The 27943-nt window shown below is 35.6% G+C and overlaps 1 protein-coding gene across 1 annotated transcript in view; it reads left to right on the top strand.

Moving 5' to 3' along the window:
- Nucleotides 1-27943, top strand: part of ADAMTS6 (ADAM metallopeptidase with thrombospondin type 1 motif 6) — a 229076-nt gene that overhangs the window by 111633 nt on the left and 89500 nt on the right. The window contains exons 12-15 of the mRNA XM_070411450.1: nucleotides 6704-6845; nucleotides 13462-13569; nucleotides 24497-24642; nucleotides 26757-26820. Of these exons, the coding sequence (XP_070267551.1) occupies nucleotides 6704-6845; nucleotides 13462-13569; nucleotides 24497-24642; nucleotides 26757-26820 (460 nt within the window). The remainder of the gene's footprint in view (nucleotides 1-6703; nucleotides 6846-13461; nucleotides 13570-24496; nucleotides 24643-26756; nucleotides 26821-27943) is intronic.

The raw sequence follows: 27943 nt of genomic DNA, 5'->3' as shown, positions 1-27943 counted from the left end.
AGGTCAGTTCACTGGAGCACAAAGACATAATAGTAACTTTCTTGAATTTCTTTGTTCCTTTTTATTAATGCAATGGACTTAATTGCTTTAGCAGCTATGTGTGATATTTTTTAAAATCCAGTGATATTTTGATCAGGGATTGAGGTTACATTTATGTTTTATAGTTGGCTCAAAAAGACTCATAACATTTTATTTCAGTTTCTCCTCTCAAGAAAAAGAAATCTGTAAAGATGAATTGTTTAGGAACTGTAGCCCAGCCAACAAAATGCATACCTTTCTCTACTTAGTAACTGTATAGGCCAAAGATGGTGGATTTTAACAATGAGCTTTCTATGATTTATAGATTCACTATTCACTATGTTCAACAGAAAACCATTCCATGGCCTTTAAATGCCAATATAGTAAAAAGTCTCTCGTGTCAAACACTACGTGCTACTGATCAATCAGGAGATGGTGTTTACCAACTCCCAATATTTTTTTTCAGATTTCTTAAACTCGGTGATTCAATAAGTGGTTCATGAATCGCCCAGAAGCCGTCCTGATTAAGTAATAAAGAACCTATTTCCGTTAGAATGGACGTGTTATGCCAGCTTCTGATGTTTTCGCCGACGGCTTTGCAGGTAGTGTCCTTCCTATCTGCCTGCGGGACTTATTTATTTATTTATTGACTTAGAAAGTGGAGAAAGATGAACCTGGTATCATGGCTCACTCTCACTGATGACACTGGGCTAATTTACCAGGCAGTGGAAGGCAGCCAGAAGTCATTTAGTTCAGGTTTTTGTATTTTCTTTTTCTTTTTTTCCCCCCATATATTTTCCACCACTTAGTGGTAGTACAGAGTAATTTCATATAGTTTTTTAAAATTCTGAGGCCTCTGTGAATCAACTTGCTCTATTTAAATTAAAGTCTGTTATATTGTTTGAACTGTCAAACATCCATAGCAAAATCTCCTACAGTTTCCAGATTAAATAGAGATTATCCATTTTCACAGAAAGGATGGAAGCTGAAAAGGAAAGGCAACATTACGTTTGAAGGTGAGCTAGGAAGAAAGGTGAGTGTAGAGCTACAAGAGAAGTGACATAAGGTGAACAGGATGACTAAGGCACTCATATTTCTTCTATAGTATTTACTTTGAAGGTCAACGTCAATGATCTATTAGACGAAAAACAGTTTTATAGATGGGACCTCTTTTTTTACATGGAACCCATGGAACAGCTTAGAAAAACAGGTTTCTCCTTCCTTCCGTGTTTCTGACACGTTTGGGGGACTTCACTCAAATCCATAAATATCATCGATAAGTTCTAATTACGTATGGAGAAAAAGAGAGCATAACTTAATAAACCGTTATTGATACTGTGTTTGCATATTGGAGGCTTCAAGTTTAGTTTTGTTCAAGCACCCCTCTCATCCAGAGGACAAGAGAGAAAGGTTTGACTTAAAGTAACTCATTTTAGGATGGAATGTATGGTTAGTTTTGTGAAGACTGGTAGCGCAGTTTATGAGAACACAGTAGGTAAGAAACTTCACTTGTAGATGATACCAACTTAATTCATTTTTGCTTAATTTAGATATATGGGCACAATTCTGTGGAAAATAATACCAGATGGCATTATTATGTTAACTTTTTGTTGTTGTTGTTCAGAGACTGTTAAGATATGTATAGAGTTATATAGAAAGATTTATTTTTTAGATTGACCCATTGTACTATAGACTGAAGGTCTATACTTTATCGTTTAATTGTTGAAGTGAAAAATAAATCTACAATTACAATTAGGGGTATGTCCTTATGTTTTCTGGAAACAAAGCCAAGAGTGCATATTTTATGTAAGGGTCTGTAAATTTTAGTTGAAGACTCAACTCTGGCTCATGTTCCTATTTTCAAGGCTAACTTTTGAGCTATGTAAATAAGATTTCTCTAAATTAGAAGTAGGATACATAAAATATGACTTTGCTATCATGCTGCAAGGATTTTTGGAAATGTAAATATACTTTGATTTACTAAGAATTTCGTAGTCAAGGAAAAAGCATATTCTCAAACTGATACAAATTTTTTTGGCCTTGTCTTAGAAGCATAAACAAAAGCAGAATCTGTGAATTCAATAGTTATCTATATTGCTGTATATTTTAACTAGGATCGGGCTTTTAGTTATGAAATATATGCTGCTAGGGAAATAATCACAATTCTACTTTTTATGTTTATTCTTTTGCTCTGGACACATGTATATTATACTTAACAATAGAAAGTTGCATTAGCATCTCAGATGGAAACTACTAACAGTATCCTTCATTTTTTAAATGATGAGTGAGGTTTATGTTTTCTGAGTGGAAAAATTCTCATATGTCACTAAAACACAAACTATGTTTAAAAGTGCTATTTGATGAGAAAATATTATATGTAATATTACCACTGTTATTATTTTGATAGTAGTAGCATAAATAATACTAGGTTCACCATCATAAGACTTGTATGGTTGAATTGATGAGCTAGAACCCTGGATTAAATAAAAATTACTCATAACTTCCATTTTGTTAAAAGGAAATAATTATAAAATATTTTAAAAATCTCATCTGTAATATTTTTAAGAAAGAGAATATATTTGTCCCAGGAGACCTGTACAAAAATATTCATATCAGCATAATTTGCAATTTCCAGAAATTAGAAATAATTCAAATGCTCATTTGATATTTGTGGCATAGTCTTAAATGGAATGTCAAAGAACAATATGAATGGACAGGCTATAGTTATACACATCAATATAGATATATCCCACTTTCCTAGTACTGAGCGAGTGAAAGAATAAAGTCACAAAGGAAAACCTACAATATGACTCCTATTGTACAGACTCCAAAATCAGGCAGATGAATATTGGGAGGTAAAACTACTAATAAAATGAAGGAAATTATTATTAAACAATCAGAATATTAGTTACTTCCTGAGGGACAATAGGGGTGTAATCGGGATATACTACTTGGTAATTTAAAAATAAAGGAAGAAAGAAAAGCACTTCCAGGATTAATATAAATCTCTACTTGAAATTAACAGGAAAGTAGCAGACAAGCGTTAGTAACCGTATGCAAAAGTATTTTTGTCACTTAACCCTCAGTTAAGAATTAAAATATGAAAATGACCCCATCCCCCAAATACTTTAAGCAAGATTTTATTGTACAATATATACCAGATATGGTTACTAGGAGGAAACCATGCAGTATATAGAAACACTTTAAATCAGCCTTTCCCCATACTTGCTTTCCTGGAGCCAATAAAAATAGGTATGACACTTGACTTACAAACATTAGTGATTTGTACAAACATCACCAAATCCATCTCAAAAGGCCTTGTTGATGCCATGTTCCTAAATATGCATGTTCATTCTTAAGGATCTATATTTCATTTTATACTAGAGGCCCAGTACACGAAATTTGTGCACGGGGTTGGGATGGGGGGGGGGGGGTGTCCCAAAGCCTGGCCTGCACACTCTCCAATCTGGGACCCCTCGGGGGACATCCAACTTGCAATCCGGGACCACTGGCTTTTAATCACTTGCCTGCCTGCCTACCTGATCACCCCTAACTGCCTCTGCTTGCCAGCCTAATCACCCCCTAACTGGCCCCCTGCTTGCCTGGTCATCCCCTAACTGCCCCCCTGCCAACTTGGTCACCTCCTAATTGCCCCCCTGCTGGCCTGGCCACCTCCTAACTCCCCCCCCCCGCCCTGCTGGCCTAGCCATCCCCTAACTGCTCCCCTGCTGGCCTGCCTGATCAACCCTAACCACTCTACCTGCCTGCCTGATCGCCCCTAACTGCCTCTGCTTGCTGGCCTTAACTGGGTCCCCTGCCGGCCTGGTCACCCCCTAACTGCCCCCTTGCTGACCTGGTTGCCCCCAAACTTCCCCCTGCCAGCCTGGTCACCCCTTAACTTCCCCCCTGCTGTCCTGGTTGCCCCCTAACTGCCCCCCCCCTGCCGGCCTGGCCACCCCCTAACTGCTTCCCTGCTGGCCTGATCGCCCCTAACTGCCTCTGCCTTGGCCTCCGCCACCGTGGCTTGTCCGGAAGGAAGTCGGACATCCAGAAGATGTCCAGTTGACCCGGTCTAATTAGCATATTACCCTTTTATTAGTATAGATGTTATTTTATTCTTCTGTAAAACATACTGGAAAAGGAGAACAAGACTTCTGTAGATATTTAATGAGACCACTTTAATACATAGGAATAGGTTATTCCAAAGAACTGAAACAAAAATCCAGTTTGGGATACACTGACTCAGAAGAATTTGGCCACAGTGACCACAGTGCACGGCATTCTTCATTGTCTGGAGGCCCTTGCAATGGTCTCTGCATTTGGTGTTTTTAAAGAACAGGAACCATGATTGGAAGACCATTAATACCCAAGAACAAGAACTTTAAAGAAATAATTATTGTCACTTCCTCCTGGATTAAGTCAATTTTCAGTACGCTATCAGGAAAGAATTTTTTCCTCAGCGTATCTATGCTTAAACTTTTGGGGTCCACATAATTCTTCCTCTAAATGTTTTAGGTTAATTTTCTGTATTCCTAAACGTAATTATGTATAAATTTTTAAATAGATTTTTAATTGGTGCCATGTAGGTGAATACATATTATATACTTAGGTGAATATATAATTATACTTTTTGTTTTACATATTTACCTGTAAAACCCTGTACTTAAATACTTCAGTACTTAAATTTTGCCCATTGATTTACAGTAGTACTTAACTTGATAACTTATTTTTATTACATATTTAACTCCTTTCATCAAGACTTTTTAAAAAATATATATTTTATTGATTTTTTACAGAGAGGAAGGGAGAGGGATAGAGAGTTAGAAACATTGATGAGAGAGAAACATTGATCAGCTGCCTCCTGCACACCCCCTACTGGGGATGTGCCTGCAACCAAGGTACATGCTCTTGACTGGAGTCGAAGACTTTTATAATTTTATTGCAGAGATGAAACTGATATTTTAAAGAAAATTAAGGAATTAAGCAGCTAATCCAATAATCTAATGACTATTGCATGTTATCAAAATGGTACATCTTCTTTTATTATATTTTTCACATTGACCTTTTTATCATTAACCTTAATATAAAAATTTGGATTTGCTAGTAGAATTACATTTGCCTAAAATTGGTATACCCATATCGATTAAAGATGTTTTATATTATAAAATAAAAAGAACTTGCTTTTAAAATTCATAAAAGATAATTATCTTACTGAGATACATGGCAATTTCTAAAAGTACAAAAAACAAGAAATAAAAAGCATTCTGTCATGAAAACTGGGTAGCTGGGTGAAAAAAAAAGTTGTTCTGTTAGATAGATACCTTGAACAGTGACAAGTGAATTGATTGTAATAGCCAATAGTAAAATCCCTCCATATTAGTACCATGTTTAATATTCCATCTAGATATTTTTATTGATTAAAAATTAATCAAGAAGGTGATAAATGAAAGGAAAAATGTGTAAAGAAAACAGTATTCTGTCCTTTGGATCCCCCCACACTACCAGCCTTGGATCTTTTAATCTATCACCTTATGAATAGTAAGTTTCAATTTTTAAAAGGTATTAATTTGCTGCAGTGCAAATATGTTTGTATATAGCAAATTAACTTTTACATTTTAAGAATGCGATAAAATTTTAAGCAAATATCAAACTCATTATTATGCATGGTTCTTTTTTACTTATCTATAAATGAAAATTTGTACTGTCTTAAATAATAGTTGAAGAACTTATACTTGTGAAATTATTTTCCTTTGGCAAAGCAGATGGAAAAGATTTGGGGGAAAAAAACACAAGTGCTGGCACAATTGACAGGAATGTTGGAAAAAATTTTTAAATGTTGGCATAGGAATTCTTTAAAAATTCTAACTTACATGTGAAATGAAAGTACAAAAGCATCTGTCCTATTTTATGCACACTGACTAAATAAAATGAACAATTATATTTAGCAAAGTATAAAGCTCTTTAAACTAAGGTATTCTGTCTGGTTTTTGGCAATCTTTATGTTATTTGTTCCACTGAATTAAAATATTATGTTTGAGTGCAAGCACACTTTGAAAAGCAGAAATTATATAGAGAGGAGAACATTCCCTTTCCTAACTCTGATGACCCTAAATGAAATATGAAATTTTTGAGAGACTAAACACTTGTAATATACTTGAGAGGAGAACTTTGGATCTTAGCCTCATTGGTCATTCAGCCCATTTATTATTGAAATATTTCAAGAACCTTTGGACATGTCATCTATTGTTCTGCCCAAGATGGAAATATATAGATTAAGTCTTTAAGGATTACAACCACAATTTTTTTTTCATTTTCCACATTTTATGTTTTTAATTCTACTACCAGATGTGGTTATATTTTCACTGAAATCAAACAAGAAACTTACAGCAACATGAAATTCTGTTTTGATTCCTTCAGAAATTAGTTTAAATCTGTTTTAAGGCCAACATGACATTTTCAGATTGTTGTCTGAGATACTTTTATTATGTCTTGGTGCTGGAAAAAAGATTGGAACTCTTATTCAGGTTTCAGTAAAGTTATTTTGCCATGTGATTATTTCTTGGTAGGAAGTATTGTTTTTCATGCATCAAGTTATTAAAACAAAGAGCTCAATACCTGGTTTCATAATTGTGATTGAAATGGTCCACAGTGTACCTAATTTTCTTTGATCCTTTATGTTGAACAGTTCAGGCCGTGGCAATTGCCTTAATAATGAGCCTCCCAAGCGTGAATTTGTTTACCCAACTGTGGCCCCAGGTCAGGTGTACGATGCTGATGAACAATGTCGTTACCAGTATGGACCAGGATCCCGCCAATGTAAATTTGGGGTAAGAAGTCTCAATCCTTACGTTTAGTCGTTTCTATGTGATCTTTCATGACACAAATGTTAGGATGGAGTTTTGATGAATATAGTTTACCTCTGGTAACATTGTTAATGCAAATATTTCCTTTGATATTGCTCTTTTTCTGAACTTGGTATAATATCTATTTCTAAATGTTTGCATAATCCTAAATTAAACAATTTTCAAACGACTTGAGAGATGCTGGTAGAATTTTTATAATTTCTATTGTATTTCTTCTTTAAGTCCTGAGTTTATGATGTCAACTGAGGTTTATCTTAAGAAATGGTATGGCTTTGAAACCTCTCCCTCACCCTCACCTTTTCTGGTACTCTAATAATTGTGTTAAGGGCATTTTTATATTGGCTAGGAGGAGCCTTTACTTTATATTTTCTAGTACTGAGTCATTTCAAGTTGCTTCAGTCCACTGCCCACATTCTGACACAACAACCATGTGGGGACAAGATGACGCGAACCCAAACAGAGAAACAAGGAAAATTGTTGCGGGAAAAAAGATATTATGGTTGACGCTCCATGACTGCCTAAAGAAGTCTGTGTCTAGCTCAGAAAAATGCATACAAAATTCTTCTTGAGTTTCACAGAGAAAGATTTCGGTGTCTAGGATAGGGACATGTTTATAGTCGGTACACATTATAAGCATCTTTTTAAAAATGTATTTTTATTTATTTCAGAGAGGAAGGGAGAGAGAGAGAGCTAGAAACATCAATGATGAGAGAAAATCATTGATTGGCTGCCTCCTGTACCCTCCCCACCAAGGATCAAGCCCACAACTCAGGCATGTGCCCTGACCACGGAATCGAACCGTGATCTCCCGGTGCATAGGTCAACGCTCAACCACTGAGCCATGCCGCTGGGCAAGCATTTTGAAAGAAAAAATAGAAATTTAAATAAGTTATTCAAAAATATTCAGGAGTAAGAAATGTTTAAAGACTTGATTCCTATTTTTATGCAAATAGTGTTTAAAATGCCTTTTAAAAAACAATAATAAAAAGAATTACGTTTTCACATAGTTAAGATGAAACAATATATGCACTGTACTGTACCAATTATCCTCTAGGTACAGTACAAAGGAAAGTGATTTTTAAAGTCTCTCTTGGGTGAAAAGCCTATTATGATTCATGGACAGCTTTGACAGCAGATTTTGTGCACTAGATTTAAAGATTGTGTGCAACAGTCTTGAGTAAAACATTGGCCTTTCTTGTCTCTCTCTGCTGTAGAGTTTTCTATTCTTATTTCTTTGTGGTTTTAGTTTCTTTTTTTCTTGAGTTGCTTTTTCCCTCAGAAAACATCAGCCAAACTTTAATCTCAGTCTTTGTATGTACTTGTAGTTTAGTAGGTTGAAATTCATTATTCTTATTTATGGTCTCTCTTTTCTGTGTTAGCAAGTGAAATAGTTAATTTATATTTAGTTTTTCAATTGGAAATTGGGTTTAACTCTGCATATATATTCCTATATTAGATAATTTGTATTACCAGTTCTACAGGATATATGGATGTACTTTTTCTTCAATGAATTAAAAAAAATTGTCCTGATTAGCCTATTTCTATATATGTATATCTCATTTATTTCAGATTAATTGATATGAAGGAGATAAATAGTAAATGAGAAATTGTATATTTTCAGTTATGTTTCTTATATTCAGCTTTAGAGTCTTCTTCTCTATGGATTTATAGATAATAGATAGCAAATAAAATTGGAAAATGAAAATATATTAACATTTACAATCTTAAACAAGTATTTGGAGATTGTAATGGCTATAAATGCAAAGAACAAAACTGTATAGCACAATATGCAGAGTTGTATAATATAGTAATCTCTACATGATATATAGCTTATGAATGATATTTATATAGTCTTTTTTATGAGATACTTCAGACTGCTTTGATTAAAATTGTAATTATTTTATAAAGTTTTATAGATAAGGTAACTAAAAATGCAGAATATGATTTACCTACTCCAAGGTAAAAAATAAAAATGGGTTATATAGTAAATATGTTATCAAGATAGCAGGTGTATTTTATTTCAGGGGACATTTTTTATCAATTTTCATACACACAAAATAATAAATAAGGGTGGGAGAAACTTTTGGAAGTGACAGATCTTTATGGCCTAGTTTGTGATGATGGTTTCATGGGTGTATTGTATACTTTCTCTCCCAATTTACCAAATTACATCCATTAAATATGTACAGTTTTTTGTATGTCAATCATATCTCAATGAAGTAGTTTTAAAAAGAGAGAAAAGTGCTCATCACAGTTAGATTTAAGACCCAGGACAAAACCAGAGAAATTTTATAGACAACATAGCTTTGTTTGATTTATGGGGAATTATTATTATCTATGACGTTTGTTACTGTTTACATAAATTTAAGAGTTAGCACATAAATGCAAACAGTGGGTTGTTGTTACTTTAATGTAGAACGGAACCATGTTTTATTAATAGACTATGTATTCTGAAGCATAAATGGGAACATTTGATCTAATACATGGTTTCACAATGGAACAGGATAATTTTTGAAGGAATATTTTTCAATAGCAAGACTGCTTACCATTAGCTAATTGACCATCAGTAGATTTTATTTAGAGACCTTTTCCAGTGAATGGCAGCCAAGTTGTTGTTGCAAACTTCAGACAGCAAAAGGGTATGACAAGCATGCAAAGTGCTTTTTATTTACCTGGCACCTGACAGACATTCAATCGTGTTTGCTTTCCTCTATGAATATCTGTTATCCATGGTACCATCTCTGTATAGCTGCTTGCTGGTAGCGTTTTAGGAGAATCTGAACCATCTGTACGTTTGGGAGCATACGAAGATATTTTAAGGGTCACACTGATTCATCCTTTAATCTCAATGAAATACTTAGAAGTACATATAAGGGAAGTTTAAAGAAATTAAATTTGAGTATCCTGTAAAAAAGAAAGCTAAATGTTGGCCTCAAAACCATCTTCAGACTTCAGAACATTTATTATAGTTTGGTTGCTGGTTAACAAATTGTTCTCCTCTACCAAGAGCATTAAAAAACACAGTGGCCTTAACTATTACAGCTGGAAGGTTGTAGATTAGATAGTAGGAACAATTTCAAGTGATTAAAATTGGAATTTTTCACTGAGGGAGATTGTAAAATCACTTTGCTTGAAGATTGTAAGACGGTGTAACTATTCTACAGTGTGATCTGGTATGGATTTAGAGAATAAAAGACATGGACTTATTTTAGCACCTCAATATTCTTTTGGAGTCCAAATATGTATATTTATCAAACATATACTTGAACAAGAAGTTGATTTAATTTATATTTTCCCTTAAAATTCAAGCCAAAAATCATAGGTTCATAATCACTTGTATACTTAAAGCTCAGTAGTTTTCACTCTGGGTTTGCTTCTTAGAGGTATTTTTTTTAACCGTTTAATCATTTTTAACCCCTTCAAATTGATGATTAGTTATTTATCCAAATTAGTTTTTAGTTTTTCTTTAACACACACACACACACACACACACACACACACACACACACACACACTGCTCTTCTAAACTCTCTTGCACTTAAATTACCCACATAACAGGATTAACCTATTTAAAGCTGAAATAAGGGTACATTATTCTCTTTCTTCAGATGGCTACTAAACACCTGGAGCCAGGCCATGGGGTCACCATATGTTGGTTTTCAATTTTCTTTTGTGTGATACAATGATAAGTAACCTTTCTAATCATTGATGCTCCTTCTTGACCTCTTCAGGGCTCTGCTCTCCCCCTTGGCCATCAAGACCCTTTATTGCAAACAGCTGCTGAGAGATGTTACTGATAGGGTAATGAGGACAAAGAGAATGTTTCATATCCACAGCCAAGGACCCAAAATGGCATAGGGTTTAGGATTTCCAAGGGCAGAAAATTTGTATCACTTTTATGATCTGTACAGTTGTTTAAAACGTAAAAATAAAAAAAATCTAGCAATAAAGATGCCATTTTCTCTTCAGATTCTATTTTATTTCCTTAATGATATAATAAATATAAAATGTTTTTGCACTTTTATGATATTTCTCTCCTCCTTATGTGAATGGCTTATTTTCGTTTTCTCAAGTAAATAAAAGGCCCCCCCCCCATTTTTTAGTATTATTTATAGCTATAATTACGTAAAAAGGATGGAAATTTTAGAGAATATAATTCTAATTTCTTTTGTTTTGAAAGGGTCTTTGACTATAAAATAGTTCAATTATTCTATTTTGATCAAAGCAGCTCTAGTTCAGTTTTTTTGCAGAGTTATTTTCTGAATATCAGGTAATTCTGATATATTTAAGAGAGTAGCTTAGTTGTTTGGGGATATTTTGGACATTGATATTAGCCAGGCCTGATTCCGATCTAGATTTAATTAGGATTGAAGCAAGTTGCTAAATCTTTCTGAAACTATAAAGTTTCTCACACTTTCTAAACAGATTTTCATGATGATTAAATGAGATACAAATATAAATATGCCTACAACAGTAGCTGACAGTATGCCCTGATAAAGTGTTAGTTACTTTCATTTATTTTCCTGCCTGAAACATTGCTGCTATGGGGCATGAAGTATATCCTGGAGCTCCTCCAGTGAGGGGAGATTTGGTTTTATTTCATCATTGTTCAGCTCTGACTTTTAGAAGATATTTTTATACATTGACCTGAAATCGGCTCCCTCTTAGCTTTTATTTATATTTTCTTTTTTCCAGTTTGATTGAGAAATAACAGACATATATCACTGTGTAAGTTTAAGGTGTATAGCATAATGGTTTGATTTACATATATTGTGAAATGACTACTACAGTGGGTTTAGTTAACATCTGTCATTTTATATAGATACAATAGAAAGAAGTTATACTCTGAATCTAAGTCTTAATTTTTATGAAAGTGGTCTCTGTTAGAGGCAGATACCCTCGAAGACCTCTCTCTCTAAGAAGGAAGCATCACAAGCCATAGGGTTAAGGCTACAAAGGAGCCAACTGCTAGGGATGCTGGGAACAAATGCAGCAGAGATTTAAGTGTCCACATGTTTAATTAGACTGTAGATGTTTTTGTTTGTTTAGTGGCTACTAAGTTATATAGGTTATAAGTGGTCTCCTCTAACTCCTTTCCCCCCCATAAGCCCTCTTTTGTTCATAAATGATTTTGCAGAATGCTAGGTTTCTCACAGAATGCATTTATCACCTTTCAGCAGAAAGCAATAAAAATACATTAATCTGGAATGCCTGGTGAGAGGGGTTGGAGGAACATGCTCGAAGGACCCAAAGCGATTCCTTCAGTTTGCTTTACCCTATGGGGCATTCCTATTTTCTAGAAACTTTTGAGTTAATTCACTGTTACCGCTTTATTTCTGAATTGTGTTAACATGACATAAGTTCTTTTTAAATTTTTTTAAATCGAGATAAAATTGACATATACTATGTTAGTTTAAGGCATACAATATAATGATTCAATATTTGGATGTACTATGATCATCACAATGTCTAGTTCACATCTATCATCATACATGGTTATAAAATTTTTTTTTCTTGTGATATGTGATATAAGTTCTTAGAATTAAGTTTTGAGAGTTTAAAGAGTAGTTGGGGAATAATAACAATAGGAATAAATGTTATATATAAGTTTATCTTTGCATTCCAGATTAATATTTTTTATTGAAAAAAGATATTTTATACTCAGTGGTTCTAGTTTAAATTAAAAACTTGCAGTATTATTAATGATGCTAGTTGATGATCATATATAAAGAGAAACTGAAACTTTTCAGTTTCTTCAAAGTAAACTTTTTTGGCTTTTATTTAAAACACTTTATTCGAATAGATGTTGAACAGTTTATTTTAAAATCTGATAGTGTGTGAACCAAATGAGGTATTTTATATTGCTGATATTAGAATAAGTGTTGTAATTTTCCCATAATGATGTAGGACAATGAAAAAACCATAATAAAGAAGGCAGCTCCAAACAACATCTGAAATATTTCAATTATAGAAATGCCTGTTATACAAATAGCAGCACTTGTTCAAAACCAAATTTCCCTTTCACGAAGGTGGTGGACTACATTGATGAACTGCAAACAATATTGCTAGATTGTTCTTTAGGCAACTTTGAATTTTAGAAATTACTCCCTGCCTATTCCTATGGTCTCTATTTCCTTCTTAAGATGATCTTTATTTGAATATTGCAGTAGATCTAAGAAGTCAAATACCTAGCACCACTCTATTAGTAATTGGTAAGTTTGTTCTATTGTCTATACTTGAGAGTATTAAGCATATATTCCCTTTCTACATATTCATTCTTTCCCCCTACTCTTCCCTATTAATGACATTTCTGCACATTATTTTTAAAAGATCTTAATCAATGTTAAAATCTAAGATATATTTCATCCACTAAAATGAGAGTTTTAAAGACAAACATTTACATGATTCTGCACAGTGGATAACCCACCTTCGGTAAGAGTCTCCTCCAAAATCCTCACTTTGATGTGTCAACACCAGCAAGAAACAAACAATGCTGCGTGTCTGCCGGTGTATTTTATGGAAGAGGGGACGTGATTGTAGTCTTTACTTCTGATCAATTTGCTTTTGCCTTCTTTCCTAGGAAGTGTGTAGAGAGCTCTGGTGTCTCAGCCAAAGCAATCGCTGTGTCACCAACAGTATTCCTGCAGCGGAGGGAACATTTTGTCAGACTGCGACTATTGAAAAGGGGGTAAGCTCAAATGATTTATTAGCTATTTGATAAATGTTTGATGTTGCTATTCCGCTACTATTGTTAGGAAATCATGCATATTAATTAAAATGTACTTGAGAAAATAATACACTTCTAGTCTAATGGGTTGTCAAAACATTATATCAATAATATTCATTGTTTAGAAAATTACAGTGAATAATATTTTCTGGGCCAGTTTCACCTTTCTGTAAGTATATGTGGGTGTTATGTTTATATAGAAAATGTCTAATAACAATTCTACATGATAGAGCCTGCCTAGTCATATGTCTGTGTGTTTTTTTTCTGGAAAATTATGTGACCCCCAAATATTTTATAACTATAGTTTAACCGGAGTCACTTTTAAATTGCAATATGAGAGAAAGGGCTCATAGTAGAAGAATACTTAATTTATTGAGCATAGAAATTGGAACGAAGTAATTTTGGTTTCATCAGTATAGTTTTCAAAAATATTATTAGAAATTATTGAAACAGATAGGAATCATTTATATGCTATTCCTGAAGTTCTTTAGGAATTTCTACTCGTGCAAATTCTAGAGTTTATGGCTATGGACTGAGTTCACAATAATAACTACTAGTGTCATCTGTTCTCAGTTCTGACTTCTTCCATGTTAGTTGGGCTAGTTTCAACAAAGATTACACTGGATTTCAGCGTGCAATCTGATGTTTAAATAAAAAGAATGAAAGCTTTTGGGCAGCTGTCACAGTTTATTAATCCTTGCTGACGGCTTCATTCAGGACCCATGACCTAGTGCCATGTTGATGGCTTTTCCATGCTGCGTTTGGAAATGTTGGTAAATTATGCTAAATGTATGAATTGATTGGGTCATTTTTAAAGGATTAAGGGTCTTTTTTTGAGACTATGTAAGTAGCCAATAAAAATACAAAGACCTTCGCACACTACCAAAAATTCCTTCTTTTTTTTTTTTTTTTCACTGTAGTAATAGAAAATATTAGGAAGCACATTCTTGAAACAACAGTCTAGGTTTATTTTGGAACCAACAATTCTTGTCAACGACAAGTAGCAATTTAAATCAATCTGTACTTAGAAGAAATATATAACTGTAAGGGGGGAAGTCACAGTGAGAATCTGTTTCTTTATTTGCCATTGATTATTATTCTTATAATCCAGTTCATGGGCCACAGTTTCTATTTGCTTGGAATAATACTATCACTAGGCCTGATGGCTCTTTTTATTCAACTTTATTTCTTAACATACAACATAAAAAATTCATTCTTTTAAATACCTTAGAGCTCTCCTAAAGCATTCTATAAATTATATAATCACTCCAAATGAGTAAATCACAAGTAGTGGCTATTTGAGAACACATAGTTCAACCCTGCCAATCATTTACACAGTAAACACATGTTTAATATCTTATCATCTGTGCTTAATTGCAGGATCCTCAAATGTCATACCTTACAACTGTGTATATATGTGATAGACATGACATATTTCTTGAAAATTGCAGATAATTTTGAGGAATATTTAGATGACATTCAATAATATTAAAGCTAATGTATTGAATTTAAATTTAGATAAACAAATAGAAGGGAATTATAATTCTTCTAAGTATAAATAAGAATGAGCACAGATAAAAAGTGAGTAAAATGGGAAAAATCTATTTGATTTCTAAAGATTCACATTTTTAGTTTAGGTTGGTTGTCAGCTTTTTGATCCCTAGCTCCTTTTTTCAAATGAAGTCTACGTAATTCTGATATGTACATTTTAAAAATGTCAATGATCTGGTTAAAAGAATCCCTTACCTGACTCCTTACCCTGTCAGCTTCTGATGTACTTCAACAGAACATATTGGACTTCATGAAAAACTTTTTGAGGACCTTGTAAGTGTAGCAAAGCTTGTGTACCAAGAGGTCGTTTATATTCCCAACATTAGAGTTTAGTTTGATAAAGTCAGTATGTTGGATTTTACCATCTAAAATTATTCTGCCAAACAAAAATCTTAACTGTTGTTCCAGGGATATGAAAGGTCAGTAGACAGCTTTAGGAATGGTGCTAATTCTTAAAATGAATGAAGGAAAACAAACACATGTAGACTCCTAGAGAGAAAAAGGACAGCACTCTAGGAGAAGACCTTGAATATCTTCCTATCATTAACTTTGAATTTTTGAAGAGGTTTTTAAAGAACTAGATCCACCTACATTTTTAAGGAGAAAAAACCCCACAAAGGACTACACATTTGAGCTGAGCAGCTCTTTATTTTTTAGTAACTGCATTTGTCATATCTTTTTGCAAATTTTGTTGTTGGCAATTTAAGTTATTTCTCTCCTTAAAATAAAAGTGTTTATTGTTGCCAAATTGCAGATTTTCCTTCTAGGGTTATATCTATCTGGAAATTAAACCAGAGCTCAGCATTTTGATTCAAATCAAAACAACCATGCAAAAAAAGAGCTAGGGACAAAAATCAAAGTGGAATTTTCAGTTGGTCAGGTCAACTTTGTGTGGCCAGTCTGTGTTCTTGCCATCTAAAAATAGTTGGCATTGATAGCAGGCTGGAAGAGGTTAGTGGGAGAAAAAAGAACCTATGTTATACTTTCAACAATAAAGATTTTTTTAAATTAAAAAAATAGTTGGCATTACCAATAATGATGATGGTGATACTGAATATTTTTAAAGTACTTACACTGTGCCAGGCACATATTTGTTCTGTTTAATAGTGACAAAATCCTATGAGGCAGAAACTGATTTATCTCCATTTTATAGATGAGGAAACTTAAACTTGAAAGCCGAAGATTACACAGCAATTTAATAGCAGGGCTGAGATTCCAACCCAGGTCTTTCTAATTCCAAAGTTGAAAACTGTGCCCCTCTATATTGCCTCTGATTTTACTTTACCTTTAGATAGGAAATTTTGTAAAGAAAAAAGCAAATTTTCTCAAACTGATTGTCAAACTGCAGTGGGAAGGCCAGAGAGAGTTGGGGGGCAGGAGGGAGGGGAGTAAGAGATCAACCGAAGGACTTGTATGCATGCATATAAGCATAACTAATGGACATAAGACACTGGGGGGTAAGGGAGGGTAGGGGTTTGTCAAGGGCGGGGGGGAAAAAAGGACACTTATGTAATACCCTTTGTAATACTTTAAGCGAAAAAAAAAAAAATTAAAAAAAAAAAATAAAGAAGAATTGCAAAATTCAAAAAAAAAAAAAAAACAACAAAAAAAAAAAAAAAAAAAAAAAAAGAAAAAAGCAAATTTTCATTGTCATGGGAATAAAGTGAGTCACTGAGCTTTAGATTGGTAGTCACAATGTATTATATCCTTTAATTCTAAGTGGGATTTTCACTTACCTGTAACAGTGTCTTATCTCAGGAATCACAATAGGAAGGCACTGTAGGCAGAACATTAGCTAAGAATATATGATTGTGTTACAACTGGCAAAATAATTAATCTCCATTTTAAAATGAGAGGTAACCTATTTCTACCTATTTCATAGAAATGTTGTGAGGATGAAATGAGATAATATCTCAGTGAACTTTTTATGGTTTTCTGGAGAAGGAAGGTACTAGTATATATTACGAGAGCATCATCGTCAATTTTGATTATTATTTGCCAACCTTAGATGATTGTGGTGCAGAGAATTCTTTGTCAGATTATCTTAACTGGCAGTAGCCAGCATCAGAGAGTATAAGCATAAATTTGTGTGCCTTAGAAACATGAATGAAATATACACGACTTCTGGTTTTAACTCTAAATTTCAATACTACTCTCATCAGAAGAAACAAGAAAGAACCTACATCCTGTCTAGCCAGCAGGATAAAACCAAAGCCGCTCATAGTTTTTTGAATAATTTGTTTTAAATGGTGGGGGGAGAAGGATTGCTTAAGTGATAGCATAGACATATCCAGAGGACTGGATCCACAATGATCTTGTCAAACTCTGGCTGCAAAAGATATGGGATCCCTGCCCGAGGCGCAGTTCCACAAATGTTCCATGTAAGTATGGGAACTGTTCCATGCACATTTAGCAGATGGAGTAAGAAATATGGCCAAAAAATTAAAAACTGATCTTTGCGTGAGTCCTGGGGGGTCTGACATCGCTATTACAGCCATTGGATGTTTGCCTGAATAAGCCATTCAAGGATTGAATAAGAACCATATGGTCTGAATGGATGTGCTTAGGGACAGTAGCATTAACCAAAGGAGGAAATTTGATGAGCCCAGACAGTGCGCTAGTTGGTACTGTGTGTCCATGGATCAAACTTTTACAAATAAATCAATATAACTTTAACCCAAAAAACTTTCTTTAGACATGGCATCAGCAATAGCACTTTGGACAGGCATCGGAGGGATGCCATATTTGATGAAATAGTAAACAAAGATTTAGACTGTAAAAACTTTGATAGCAGTATGGGCATTGTTATGGAACAAGATATTAATGATAATGAAAACCCAATCCTTGCAAACTCTGATTGTGACCACAAAGAAGGTTTAGAATACTTGGTTTATTTCCAAAAGATTGATTTGATGATTCTACAAGATTGAGTTAGAGATATAGCCCAGCATTTAGACTTACATACATATGACATCGGTTCCTAATATCTTTGTGTGGGAAACATAGGGCTGGCTTAGACTAGGATTATTATAGACCCTTCTAAAGCACTGGCTATATAATAGGACATTTGCAGCCTTAGATCTTTAGAGTAGAATATAACGTGTTTCAACTGGGTTTCAAACTGGCTCTTGAATTGCTTTAGAAATTTCAATAGCATGGGATGACAAGTTCTGATTTAGAATTTGGGCTGGAATAAGCTTCAGCATTCCTGCACCTGCAGAGTGAAAAGATAAGGCTTTTAATAGTGCTGTGCTCCAACTTTTAGCTTTTCTGACTTGGGAAGAACATTCTATATTGAATCACCAATATCCCTTCCTTTAAAATCTTAGGATTTCCTTAGAGGTCTCTCATTCCAGATGCTGGCTTGACCCAGTGCTGGCTATGGTACAAGATCTATAATCACATCCTAGAATGACTCTAGTTAAAAAATATGTATGTTTTCAACATTTAAAAATAAAAAAAAAAATATTTTAAAAGTATACTCATCTTGAAAAATTTTTGTGGAATTCTAAAAAATTCTCAAAGTTAGATTTTTAAATTTATAATGTATCTTGCTTGAAGACAATTTCCTGATGTGGATTATGAAATTCAGCAAGAGATGTTGTTTAATAATTGTTTCTTAGGAAAATTTTTAAAGCTTCACTGGAGTATATTGTCTTTCTAGATAATTTTAAAGTATATTTGTTTTACTTTGAAGGAATGTGAAAAGCAAGAATTCTTGAACAATCTGAGAATTTATTCTTGGAATGTGATAGTTTCACTTTTACCTTTCTAAACCTGGTTAAACACACTTGAATTAGCAAAAAGAAGGCAAAATTATATATCTGGATAATTTGGGCTGAATTAATATGACTGATATTTAGAATACATCACTAGATTAGATATAATCTTAGAGAATAAAGATTCCCATATGAAGATTTCACTCTTTTAAGAGAAGAAGTAAAATTCTATAGGTTTGAAAATAGAGCTTATAAAGGTTTGGCAACTTCAGGCCAAGAAAAAAAAAAAGGATAAAAATAGAAAAGACAACACTCAAAATTTTCACCTTATGTGCTTATAGGATTTATATACTTCAAGTTGCTTTACTTAGTGTAATCTAATTATACTTGTGACTTATATTAAATCAGTATATATTGATTCATGTAATCAAATAACTTTATCCACATGAAGTTTCCTATGGATTTCTTAAAGCAATTATTATTAAGTCAGATAAGTTTCTTCTCTTAAAAGCATGTGCTACATCAAGATACTTACAATTACTAGAGAAGGGAAGTAGCAAGAATTCCAGAGATCCCTTCCTATAAATAGGAGGTGGGGGGAAACTAAACAAAACACAAAAAAATCAAACAAGTCCTTTGATGTGTTTTTAACTTCTTTGAAGGTATGTCTGCACAGAAATAATGTCTAAAGTTGTCCTAATCCAAGCCATATTGGAATCAAAAACTAAAGTTAGTCCCCATTTTATAGTTAGGGAAACTAAAGAAAATAAATAAATGACTTGCTTTAAGTCAAATATATTGTTCGAATGAGAGCTCAGGTCTATAACACAGACTACACACAGAGTGAAGTTGTCCCTATACAGATGGAAGTTGTTTACTTGTTAACTAGCTAACAATGTTGTTAATTAGTTATTAAACTAGACAGTAGTCTCTTATCAATTGGTGAATGATACTTATATTATTATGAATTCTTCTTTTTTAACCCATTAATCTTTGTTATTTAACTATCTGATATAATTGTCTATTATGTTATAACTAGTGGCCCGGTGTAGGAAATTCGTGCACGGGGGCAGGGGTGTCCCTCAGCCCGGCCTGCACCCTCTCCAATCTGGGACCCCTTGGGGGACATGCCTCTCCCAATCCGGGCCCGCTGTCTCCTAACCGCTCACCTGCCTGCCTGCCTGATCGCCCTAACCACTCTGCCTGCTGGCTTTCTCACCCCCAACTGCCCCCCCCCCCACCTTGCCAGCCTGATTGCCCCCAACTGTCCCCCTGCTGGTCTGCTTGCCCCCAACTGCCCCCCCTCTCCGCCAGCCTGCTCACCCCCAACTGCCCTCCCCTCCTGGCCTCATCTCCCCTAAGCACCTCTGCCTCGGCCCTGCCACCATGACTTTGTCCGGAAGGATATCCGGAAGGTCTCCCAGAAGATCTCCCGGTCTAATTAGCATATTACCCTTTTATTAGTATAGATTTCATGGAATAGATATAATCAATCGGGTGAATTTATGCAGTAAAAGGTTCTAGCAAACCAATTATGAAATACTGTGTAAATGTTAAGTAATCATGAGAATTGAGCAACATTTTATAAGGTGAATATTGTATTTATCTTTTACCTTAAGGATAGGTTTTAAAAGGAAAACAAAATCATTTGTGTGACTTCTTTCCCTGTCCTACACTTTGTGAGTCTCCAGGAAACATATAACAATGTTATTAAATTCTTTGGAACCTACATCTTTTCGTGTCCTTATGGCTTTCACAATTCCTTTAGCCCCTGAAAATGCAGAAAGTGATTTTTCTGTACCAATTATAAGAGTACCCAAGGAGGTCTGAAATAACATGTGGCTGTTCACTTATAGCTAAGTGAATTTTTTTATTTTCAGTCTCTAGTGTTATTTTGTATTTTGTGTAGTAAAAACAGTTTAGTAAAGTATAGTGGAATATTTAATGTTTTTAAATATAGAATTCTACACCTCCAATAGATTCCCTCTCCCCCCCACACACTGATTTTTTGTGTATTTTTGGACAGATAATTCCTTCCTTTCTGCCAGTAAGTGACTTTGGGCAAGTCAACCTGCTATAGGCTCTGGTTTTCTCATTTGAAAAATGAGGTGCTTAGATCGCATGAATGCTTACGTTCTTTTGAGCTTTAGATGCAGCTCTGTGCTTTTATAAAATGTAAAATCAAGCTTTAATGTTATTTGAAACCAATAATGCTGGATTTCCAACTTGAAAAAATAGACAAATTTTAAGAGTTGGAGTTTTTTAAAGTGTTGTCATTAATTGAAACCATGGCTCAAATCAGTCATCGCTGGTCAATACTACTTTGCTCAGTCATTCTCAAAGAAAAAATAGGTACAGGCATAGATGTCCGTACACTCAGGTACTTCTAATAACAAAAATGTAAAACCAGAGATTATTTGGCCTAATGTTGTGACTTTTATATAGGTGAAGGTCTAGCACAATTGGTGGTATATCATTATACAAATGATTGGTCTTCAGGATCAATTAGGTAAGCGATAAGCTGACAGCTGGAACATGCTCTCCCTCTCAAGTGTACGTTATCAGCAGTCCTACTCCCAGAGCTGATCCTGTATTATATCAGTGCAGCCAGCAACCTCTGCTTCATCATTTTGGACAGATGGGTTTTTTTTATGGTAGCTTTCATTCTCAAAACTCATAATCTTTCTTAATGTCTTACTTTAATATCTAATAGGGTAAGGCTCAGAATGTTCTGCTTTCTAGCCAACCAAAATTTGAATTCTTCTTGCCTAATTTTTTTACGGACAAATGATAATTGCTTAGCACTTCTCTAAAAAGTCTTTTATGTTGTCACAACTACTAAAACATTTACTCAGTGCTAACTCCTAGGGAAACAAAGGTGAATTTGACTCTCTTTACCCTCCAGTATTTCCAGTTCCTTCCTGACATGCAGCAACCAAAACAGAACACAGAATTCTAAAATTGAACTAACGTTGTCTTTCAGTCAATGGATTTTTGTTGCTTATCTACTACATGCTAAGCACTGTCCTAGATAGAACATTCTTGTTGGGGTCCAGCCCCAGCAGGTCCAAGGGTTCCCAAAGGTGTGGACGGAGTCGGCGAAGACTATCCACCATCTTCCTACGGTGGAGTCCTATCCATCCCGAGTGTGGGGGTTCTCAATGAGGGTCGGGGGGCTTACTTAGGGGAATCCAGTTCCAGGGGTTCCCAAAGGTGTGGACGGAGTCGGCAAAGACTATCCACCCTCTTCCTACGGTGGAGTCCTATCCATCCCGAGTGTAGGGGGCTTACCTAGGGCAATGGGGCGCTTACCTAAGGGTCCCTGTTTGGGCGCCATATGTTGGGGTCCAGCCCCAGCAGGTCCAGGGGTTCCCAAAGGTGTGGATGGAGTCAGCGAAGAAGGAATGACACAGAGGCAGCGTTCAGTTGACCAGCATAGTTGGGTTCTCTAGTCAGGATCTCCAGCCAAGTTCTGAGTCTTATTGTCTTGTTACATCTGTATTTATACCAGTTGATTTTAATCCTATCAATTTCTATTCCAAAGGTTAGGGCGTTTCTTATCTCCATTCCAGGGAGTAAAGATTATGTAGCTTAAGCGTGTTTGTCCGTAGTTAAAGTGATTAACTACCCGCCTGGCATTTAGTTAAGGGATTTTATTCCTTCCCTAACTTCAGGGAAAAATCCCTACCTGGGGAAACAACCTTTCTCGGAGAGATGACCTTGGTTAAAACACATAGTGCCAAGAAGGGGAGCAAACATATTAAGAACAGTATGCCATATACGCCAGGTCCCTTGAAACATATGCTGTGCAGCTGTTTCTTCCCTGCAGCGACTGTGTCAAGCAGCAAGGATGGACCAGCTTCCGGCACATTCTGTGGTGACAGACATGCTGGATCTGTTCTGCCCAACATCGTTGCCACACATGTGGCTATGAAGCCCTGGAATGTAGCTAGTCGGTCTGAGGAACCTAATTTTTAATTAATTTAAATTTAAATAGCCACACTTGTCACATTAAGGTTTTTACTTACTAACGAGAGGAGACAGACAATAATGAAGTAATTCAAAAAATAAACATGGTAATTTAAAGTAGTGTGTACTAAAACAATTACATCCTGGAGGTTCCACTTTGGGATAAGGTGGTCAAGGAAAGAGTTCCCTGGTGAGATGACACTTGGCCTGGGACTGAATGATGAGAACACAGCAATATAAGGAATTGGGAGAAGAGTATTCCCAGAAGAACCAGCAGATGCAAGTGCCTTATGGAGGGAACGGGCTTAGTGTTGGAGGAAAGGAAGGAAATCTGGTGTGTCTGGAGAAATCCGAGAGAGAGAGAGTGAGGCTGGAGAAGGAGGCAGGGGTGTTTCCCACAGGCCACAGCTGACCAGAGTCTTTTAAGCAAAAAAAGAGACATGATGCGATAATATGTTTTTTAAAAAGATCTCTCTGAATGCTTACTGGAGAACAGATTGATTATAGATAGAAAAAAGTGGAAGTAGGGGAACCAGGTAAGAAGCTATTCCATTTGCCATTGGTAGCAGTGAAAAAGGTGAAAAGTGAAAAAATTCTGGATATATATAATTAGTATTATACAATGATTACTTTTAAGCATCACATGTCCTAATCCTTCTATGTTTTAATATAATGTTGAATTTTTATTTAGCTAGCTAACATTGCTGACAGTTACTCAACTCTAATAATGTTGCCTGTGGTTATTCATGTAAACAAATGACTTTCATAGCATCAGTATGGTTTGTCAGCGATTAATGGCAATTCACAAAATGCACCGATAAAAGCCTAGAAATGCTTCTTCTTGTTGTTGTTTTTAAAAAAGGCTTTCCTTTTTACCATATTCTGCAAGTAAGATTTATCATGTTAGAGTTATGAGCTGATTATTTGATGTCTGCATCTCGATAAATTATTCCTGGCTTTCTACTTATGTGCAGTATGTGTGGTTTATTGCAGAGAGTAAAGCTGAGAAGAATTCCAACACACATGTTCACGCAGGGGCTATGCACATGGCTGGTTGGTGTACATAAGGGTTTTTTTGTACCCAGTCCCTAGTGTCTTGGCATTACTTTTATTATGTCTGCAGTACTCATGTAGATGAAATGCCACAACACATTCTTTTACTATTGTAGCCTCAACCAGCCTTTTCTTTTTCTTTCTTTCTTTCTTTTTTTTTTTTTTTAAAGAAAAAGCAATTACCATCATAAAAATTCCTTACTGGGGAACTTTCCATATTGCGTTATCATTCCATGAGTCTAATAATAGTGGAATATAAAGAAAATTTTTTAATACTAGAATATCGAAAAAAGACTTTTGAGGTCTCCCTAATGAGAAACACGAAAAGTCTGGAGTAGGTGAAATAAGGGAAGAGAAGTAGACTCGTTTTTTAGACTCCTGGTACATGTTAGAGATTTTGCAATCATTGCCTAGCTAAAGATAATTTGCAAATCACACGCACCATCACCAATGTGTAAACACGGTTAAAGAACTCTGTTATCTGTTGGGAGAATGCGAATGCCTGTAATTGGTCATTGCCTGAACTTTGTATATTTCTGTCCTGATAGCTGTATCTGCCTAAAAGCTAATTCTGTGTTTTCTGTGCAATCTTGCAGTGGTGCTATCAGGGAGAATGTGTTGCTTTTGGCACTTCGCCCCAGAGCGTAGAAGGGGGCTGGGGTGCCTGGTCACTGTGGGGAAAGTGCAGCAGGACCTGCGGGGGAGGCGTCTCCTCATCTCTAAGACAGTGTGACAGTCCAGCGTAAGTAGCTAAAGTAAGCCGCAGCCAACAAAAAGACACAGTTGGAAATGATTCAAAGCTGTGGTTTCACATGTTATCTGTAAAAACGTTTCACTCCCGAGCCAAGTGCTTGTCTTCAGAACAAGCACGAGGCAAGGAGAGCGGAGGAGCCTTGTTAGACAGACTTTCCTTTTCTTCCCCGCCCCTTCCTATGTGACTAAAAATAAAAGAAAGGGGAAAAAGACAAGCATTGTGTATCTACCCCAGGTAGAGCCAGAATTCTTAATCTACTAATAATCAGATAGATTTCCTTTTCCAAAAACTACTGAATTATGGATGAATCCAGGTCTGGTCTTAGCTACAGTACCATTATTCCCAGGAAACCTAAGGTCTTTTCACATGTCACATAAAATTATTACTGCTACAGTAGTATTAAAAGGACCAATGAGAGCCCTTCAAGGGTTGAAATGCCTTGATTCGCATCACAAATCACAATGAAAAGAATACTGCCCATGTGTTAAAATAGTTTCCTTTCACATGCCCCCATTAATCATCTTCTGGAGTTGCCACCACTTTTCTCCCCATGGCTGTTTTATGCAGGTCAGACTGCTCCTCTCCCACCATCTTTTTCTCCAGCCGGAGCCCCTCTGGCGGAAGGCCAGTCCCATCAGTATTCTTTGCTGTGGTATTGCTTCTCCCTCCCACCACTGCCCTTTGCAGGTGGACTGTTCCTCTGCGTGGTCTTTCCTGCCCCTCTGGAGACTGAACTGCTCCTTAGCAGCTCACATTTTTGGCTAGAGCTCAGGTTGATGGCCTTCTTTCCCAATGCATATTTTGGTGCAGAACCAGGTGATGATACATCAATTCTGCTGTATTCCTCCTTCTGGGGTAAAAGATGGTCTGTATTTGTTTCTTCCTCCTTTTAACTCAGGATCCCTCTCTTTGGCTCCTCTCTCTGAATGTCTCTTTTCTTCTCTTTTTAGCTTGAAATCGTTTCCCTGGATATTAGTGCTGTGTGTCCATTCTCCCATTTTCTAGCTATTTTTACCTTCCTGCTAATCTGGGCTCACTCACTGTCACTTACGCGTAAACCAGCCATGCTACCACCATCCCCATTACTTTGTTTTTGTCTGACCGACCCATTTCTCCCAAGCTGGTTCAAGCTGGGCCATTTGTTTTCCATGCTTAGAGTCACCATTCACTGGCATTCAAAACATATTCAAAATTGTCACTTAAATTATCCCATTGATTCTAGTAAGACAAAGTTGTAATTTAGACTTTGCTATTTTTAAAACAAGTACAGAATAATTAACCTAAGTTCAACTGTAGGCTATTGTAGAATAATAACCAAAATTATAAAACCCTATAGTAATCAATAATATACCCAGATATTTAAGAGCATGACCAGACCTCTTTTAAAAGAACAAGTTAGCCTTCAAAAATAGCATTCAAATAATAGCGTATGGCTCTACCTAATGTTTAATACTTTAAAAATTAATTGATGGAAATAAAATATTTGACATCTCACTTTTTCATTAATTTGAGTATTATTTAAAGCATTTATATAATGCAAACCCATCTGATGTTTAGATTTAACTTTTTAAAACTAAATATTTGAAATGAGATAGAAATTCATTTCTGCATTATTTACTTGGAACTGAAACTATTTCCAGAGAGTCTTTTAGTGTCCTCTCTTGTTTCCAGTCTGAGAAAAAAATCAAACTTTTCATTTCCAACTTGGTGGGCAAAATGCATCGGATTATGGGTTTGTTGAAATGATTCAAGTGGCTTTTCATTATAAATAAGTGAATTTTAAGCTGGAATCTCAAATTGAACCAATCACCTGTTTACTATGATAATTAGAAAATACATTGATTTAATTGCATTTTCTTAATGTAAATCATGACAATTAACAGTCTTGTAAAGTTACTCATAGTAAATCGCCTTAATTTTAACATTCAACAATCATAATCATTATTACTAACAGTCCCCAGCATGATTTTTTAATAACTAATAAAATGTCCAATTTTGTATTTTCGTAAAGTAAATGTTAATATGTTTTCATCATGCAATATATGTGCTTTCTATGTGGATAAATATAGTATATTCACATGTTAAACAAAATGTGTTTTCAGACCTTCAGGAGATGGAAACTACTGCCTTGGGGAAAGGAAACGGTATCGCTCCTGTAACACAGATGTAAGTAAAACCCAACTCTGCTATGAAAAATTACATTTCCCCCAGAGCAGGGAGATTTTTTAAAAATTGTAAGCTTTTTGATCAGAAATCCATATGTGTGATGGTGACATGCATTTTTATAAAGTTGTTAATGATGAAGGGAGCCAGCCTCAGGTCCATGAGTTCCATCAACAGGAGTCAAGAGGAAGAGCACCAGCACTAGGAGGAAATACCCTGTGCCCCTGAACTGCCCTGGTCCCCAGAACACTCACAACTCTACCATCATTATGTTTCTTGAGTCCAGCACAATTACTATGCTCTTTATCCCAGTGCATATTTGCCACTGCAGGAAGCCCTAGACTCCCACATCTAATCCCATAGGCTCTGCATATCCCCTCTTCTGTTTCCTGCCCCTGCCCAGCTGCTGAAACTTTTCTGTGCCCTCAGGAATTCATGATCCACCACCAGCAAAATTCCTGACTTCTCTGAATTTTCCTTCCTTCCACCTTGTTCTAATGGAAACGGGCTCTCCTCTGGAGATACTGCTTCCTCTGCAGCTCTTCAAAGTTGGTTTTCTCCCTGGGCTCTTGAATGACTGGGTCTGAAAGTAGGTTGACTATCTTCTTTATATTCTCATTACTTCTTCCAGATAAAATGAAATAAGCGATGCCCTAGCCAGTTTGGCTCAGTGGATAGAGCGTTGGCCTGCGGACCGAAGGGTCCTGAGTTCAATTTTGGTCAAGGGCATGTACCACTGTTGCAGGCTCCTCCCCAGCCTGGGTCCTGGTTAGGGCCTGTATAGGAGGCAACCAATTGATGTGTTTTCCCTCACATTGATGTTTCTCTCTGTCTTTCCCTGTCTCTTCTACTCTCTCTAAAAATCAATGGAAAAATATCCTCCAGTGAGGATAAAAAAAGACAAAAAAACGAAATAAGCCAGTCAACGAAGGACAAGTATCACATGATCTCATTTATATGTGGAATCTAATGAACAAAATAGATCCAGAGACATGGAGGCATGGAACAGACTGTTGAATCTCAGAGAGAAGGGCGGGAGGGGCAGGAAGAGATTAACCAAAGAACATGTTTGCATATATTCATAGCCCATAGACACAGACAATAGTGTGATGAATGCCTGGAGTGG

The sequence above is a fragment of the Myotis yumanensis genome, unplaced genomic scaffold (assembly GCF_028538775.1).
Source record: "Myotis yumanensis isolate MYYU_CA2020_CCGP unplaced genomic scaffold, mMyoYum1.0.hap1 SCAF_4, whole genome shotgun sequence".
Lineage (NCBI taxonomy): Eukaryota > Metazoa > Chordata > Mammalia > Chiroptera > Vespertilionidae > Myotis > Myotis yumanensis.
The sequence above is the reverse complement of the archived record's forward strand: the minus strand, read 5'-3'. Positions and strand labels throughout refer to the sequence as shown.